The sequence below is a fragment of the Pygoscelis adeliae genome, unplaced genomic scaffold, assembly GCF_000699105.1.
Source record: "Pygoscelis adeliae isolate BGI_AS28 unplaced genomic scaffold, ASM69910v1 Scaffold126, whole genome shotgun sequence".
Classification (NCBI taxonomy): domain Eukaryota; kingdom Metazoa; phylum Chordata; class Aves; order Sphenisciformes; family Spheniscidae; genus Pygoscelis; species Pygoscelis adeliae.
The window spans coordinates 1665366-1670910 of NW_008824896.1; the positions used below are offsets into that span (position 1 = coordinate 1665366).

The 5545-nt window shown below is 46.9% G+C and overlaps 1 protein-coding gene across 1 annotated transcript in view; it reads left to right on the top strand.

Moving 5' to 3' along the window:
* The window catches only part of PRG4 (proteoglycan 4), a 19375-nt gene that overhangs the window by 9742 nt on the left and 4088 nt on the right, over positions 1-5545 (top strand). Inside the window, exons 5-7 of the mRNA XM_009324660.1 lie at positions 893-1353; positions 1435-4438; positions 5522-5540. Of these exons, the coding sequence (XP_009322935.1) occupies positions 893-1353; positions 1435-4438; positions 5522-5540 (3484 nt within the window). The remainder of the gene's footprint in view (positions 1-892; positions 1354-1434; positions 4439-5521; positions 5541-5545) is intronic.

Consider the following 5545-nt stretch of genomic DNA (forward strand, 5'->3'; position numbering starts at 1 on the left):
CAGGAATCATAGAAAACAACCCTACGTGAAAACAGAACTAAACAGCAAAACATCACAGAGATGACGCTTAGTGAAAGATTAAAATGCAGAAACATTTACTGTTAGTTTTTGCTGAATATAGCTATACTAACAATTGTACTTAAGTCAGTGTAACTACATACACAAGTAAAGAGAGTCTTAAAGCTGTAAATCACAAAGAGGAAAAACATCCAAGTTATAAAGATACAGTAGGAGATGCAGTCAGGTGTCTGTACTCTGAAAGTTTGTTTTCCTCCTGTTTCCCTAACTCTCTCCTTCAAGTCCAGGTGATAGGTGCAGGCTATGTTTTTATTAAGGCCAGAGGAACAAATAAAAGAACAGACTGAGAAGGGAAGTGTCCCATTAGAAGGACTATATTTTATAGCGTGGTTCCCTTTCCATGAAAAAGGATGGAAACATCAGGTGGCCTCACCTACAAACACTAAACTAAAAACTGCCATGCTGTACTCGGAGTTGCAACGGGTTAGCCAAAAGGATTACTTAAAACTTAGCTAAGCTGCTGCAAAATTCCATGCAGACAAAATGAATTCACATTTAACCCAGTCCAGGTTAGTTTGGCTCTTCTAAATTATTTATCTTTTGACAGTTACCTAAGTCCATAAACTGGCATTTATCAATTTAACTTAGGTTTCCACATATCCTTTTTTTTTTTTTGCCAGTTTAAAGAAATGTTTTAACCACTTTAAAGCTAATTAAGTGCAATTTTACACAGAAAGCTTTTAGAGCAAAGACAATAAAAACAACTATTGCTAGTCAAAAGATAAGCAAGTATTTCTACTCGATATAATAAATTAACGTGCAATAAGTGCATGCACTGCAATTCCAATGTCTTAATATATATTTGTTCTCATAGATACTGGCAGTGGACTGGAAAACAAAGTGACCAGTCCTGCTCCAACCACAAAACACCCTGATACAACCACACCAATCAAAGCAACTACATCTACTCCAACACCCAGTTTACCAACTACTACAAGTACTACCACAAAAGCAACAACTACCAAAGAGACCACCACGGCTCAGAAAGATACCCCTGCGACAACAGTGGCACAAATGACCAAGGCAGACTCTCCCACCACCCCTAAGGTAGAAGATATGACCCCTGAGGCCACAGAGGAACCAATAACCGAGGCAGATTCTTCTGCCACCCCCAAACCTGAAGAGCCAACCCCTGAAGCCACAGAGGCACCAACAACCAAGGCAGACTCTCCCACCACCCCCAAAGCAGAAGAGACAACCCCTGCAGCCACAGAGGCACCAACGACCAAGGCAGACTCTCCCACCACTCCCAAAGCTGATGAGCCAACCCCTGAAGTCACAGAGGAAGCAATGACTGAGGCAGACTCTCACACCAGCCCCCCAGAAGATGAAGACAAAACTGCTGTGCCCACAGAGGCACCAACGACCAAGGCAGACTCTCCCACTACCCCCAAAGCTGAAGATACAACCCCAGAGGCACCAACGACCAAGGCAGACTCTCCCCCCACCCCCAAAGCTGATGAGCCAACCCCTGAAGCCACAGAGGCACCAGTGACCAAGGCAGATTCGCCCACCACCCCCAAAGCTGATGAGCCAACCCCTGAAGCCACAGAGGCACCAACAACCAAGGCAGACTCTCCTACCACCCCCAAAGCTGATGAGCCAACCCCTGAAGTCACAGAGGAAGCAATGACTGAGGCAGACTCTCACACCAGCCCCCCAGAAGATGAAGACAAAACTGCTGTGCCCACAGAGGCACCAACGACCAAGGCAGCCTCTCCCACCACCCCCAATACAGAAGACACAACCCCAGAGGCACCAACGACCAAGGCAGCCTCTCCCACCACCCCCAATACAGAAGACACAACCCCAGAGGCACCAACGACCAAGGCAGCCTCTCCCACCACTCCCAAAGCTGATGAGCCAACCCCTGAAGTCACAGAGGAAGCAATGACTGAGGCAGACTCTCACACCAGCCCCCCAGAAGATGAAGACAAAACTGCTGTGCCCACAGAGGCACCAATAACCAAGGCAGACTCTCCTACCACTCCCAAAGCTGATGAGCCAACCCCTGAAGCCACAGAGGCACCAACGACCAAGGCAGATTCTCCCACCACCCCCAAACCTGAAGAGACACCCCCTGCAGCCACAGAGGCACCAGTGACCAAGGCAGATTCTCCCACCACCCCCAAACCTGAAGAGACAACCCCTGCAGCCACAGAGGCACCAGTGACCAAGGCAGATTCTCCCACCACCCCCAATACAGAAGACACAACCCCAGAGGCACCAACGACCAAGGCAGACTCTCCCCCCACCCCCAAAGCTGAAGATACAACCCCAGAGGCACCAACGACCAAGGCAGCCTCTCCCACCACTCCCAAAGCTGATGAGCCAACCCCTGAAGCCACAGAGGCACCAACGACCAAGGCAGCCTCTCCCACCACCCCCAATACAGAAGACACAACCCCAGAGGCACCAACGACCAAGGCAGACTCTCCTACCACTCCCAAAGCTGATGAGCCAACCCCTGAAGCCACAGAGGCACCAGTGACCAAGGCAGATTCGCCCACCACCCCCAAACCTGAAGAGACAACCCCTGAAGTCACAGAGGAAGCAATGACTGAGGCAGACTCTCACACCAGCCCCCCAGAAGATGAAGACAAAACTGCTGTGCCCACAGAGGCACCAATGACCAAGACAGACTCTCCCACCACCCCCAAAGCTGATGAGCCAACCCCTGAAGTCACAGAGGCACCAACGACCAAGGCAGCCTCTCCCACCACCCCCAATACAGAAGACACAACCCCAGAGGCACCAACGACCAAGGCAGACTCTCCCCCCACCCCCAAAGCTGATGAGCCAACCCCTGAAGCCACAGAGGCACCAGTGACCAAGGCAGATTCTCCCACCACCCCCAAACCTGAAGAGACACCCCCTGCAGCCACAGAGGCACCAGTGACCAAGGCAGATTCGCCCACCACCCCCAAAGCAGAAGAGACAACCCCTGAAGTCACAGAGGCACCAACAACCAAGGCAAACTCCCCTACCACCCCCAAAGCTGAAGAGACAACCCCGAAGGCACCAGCCACCAAGGTAAACTCTCCCACCACCCCTAAAGTGGAGGAGGCAGACTCTCCCACCACCCCTAAGGTCAAGGGGACTACCCCTGTAGCCACTAAGGCTGTCAGCACTGCCAGACAGAAAACAACACCTATTGAACTGACAACTACTGTCCCTGCATTAGTAACAACTGCTAAAAAAGACACAACCACTCAAAGCAGTGAGGCGATCACAACAACCAGGAAAGAAACACCCATACCTGAAGCAGACACAATGGTTTCAGCAACAACAGCAGAGAAGAAAATTACAACTCCTGCACCCAAAGTAGCAACCAGCACAACTGCAAAAGACACGACTACAGCAGTACAAAGGACAGTGATAACTGCAGCTAGGGCTACTGAGATTGTAACAGTAACTGACAAAAAAGACAAAACAACAGCTGAAACTGTTACTACTCCTGTAACTGAAGAGCTGACAACTAAAATAGAAACAACCACAGTGAACAAAGAGATAACACCACCCAAGAAAGACAAAACTACTATGCTTAAAGATATTTTAACAAGTAGGAAAGACACAATTACTGTAACTATGGTGGTAACAGCTAAACCTGATGACTTTCCTAAAGGTAAGGATGATATTCCAAATACAACTCCTACAGCCAAGCAAGCTGTCACTACAGCAGCTGAATCAGAAGCAACCACTGCGGATAAAAAGACTGCATCAACGGCTGAAGAAAAAGAAGCAACCCCAGCTAAACAAGATGAGACTCCCATACCAAAAGAGACTGTAACAGCTAAAAAAGAAGAAAGCCCTGGGAGGACAGCAACTATAACAACAGCAGCTGCAACTCCCATGTTCAAGCCCACTGTGTTAGCAACAACTGCCAAAACAGATTCAACTCCTAAACCCAGGGAGATTGTGACAACAACTAAAAGAGACACAACTATGGAAACTAAGCAGACTGTAACAGCAGCAGCTAAAGAGAGCACAAGTACTACTTGTGTTGTTGTAGAGACAACAGCTGATAAAAAAGAGGTAATGACCATCAAAGAAACTAGCATCACACCTGAAAAAGAAATGGAAGATGCCACTGAAAAGGCCCCTAGTATTGACAAGGGAGAGGAAACTACAGTTACCAAAGAGACCGCTACAAGAGATAAAAAAGACACGATAGAAGAAATGTTTATTGTTTCTAAAGGGACATCCAAGCCAACTATACATTTCCAGGAGGTTACTGACACAAGAGATGAGTCTCATCCATCCGACCCTGAAACTCTGCCAGTAAGAGAACAGCCTGAGATAAACAACAAGCCTTTTATACAAACTGCGGACTTGCCAATTTTAACTGGAGAAACAGAAGGTAATTGCATTCCAGTAGGCACAAAAGCACCAGTAACTCAACCAGAGAGCACAACAAAACACATGAGTAAAGGACATGCAAGACCTTTCTATCTGGTTGCCAGAAGAATGTGGCACTCCTGTCCCAGTGGTCAACCATGACACCGGTGCTACAGCTGCCCACATCTTGAATACTGGTACCTCAGTTTTCAGTTGTGTTGTTATGGAAATTCTCCATGTAGTTTAGCATGATCGTGTTTCAGTAATTGGTCCAGCCGAAAAACGTTTGCTGTAAGTACTGTGGAAGATGCAAACACAGAAAGTCAAGGACAAATAAGATACATTTCTAAGTCCCATGAAAACATTGCTAGGGAGTCAGGCTGAATATCCACCATTACTCATGGTACCTAACCTGTCATTTTGTAGTCACATACAAAACATGTCACATAAGACAGACAAGAAGCCTTTTCCTTGTATTCTCTTTCCTCTGTGCTTTTTGCCACCACATTTTTCATGTCCTCACAGTTTATCTTAATCAGATATAGCCCCTAGGTTCTTGGGCAATTTTTCAATCATTGGGAAAAAAAAAAGTTTTTTAGATGGAAAATACTTGGATTTTTTGTCCAAAAGAGACTCAACCTTCCTTTATATTTAACTGAAAGTAAATGTAAATGCTTTTTTAAGAAATAAGGAGGGGGAGGGAAACCCACTAGAGCAGCTTGGAGAAACATTAAGTAAACATCCTGGAGCATGAAGAAATTAAGTGAGGAACATAGCATACAGTACATTTGTAGGTCTTTTTCTGAATTACAGGTGCTCAGGTAAGCAGTAAGTGATGATATCTGTACCTAGTCAAGTAAACGGCTGGTCTTGCACTCCTGGGACCAAAACATGAGAGCCAAACTTTCCAAGAATATCTCTCAAATGAGTAATTAAACCCTTTGCATGACAAATGCCAGGCAGAGGCCTGAATGACAGAGAGCCCTGAACATCGGCCTGACACAAGCGATCACATTTAACAGCTGCAGTGCTACTGGCGTTGGGCAGGGGAAGTAATGCGCTTTCTGTTAAATGTTGAACAAACCCAGCCCACTGTGTTTTGCAGCAAAGGACGAGAAGGACCTGTGCA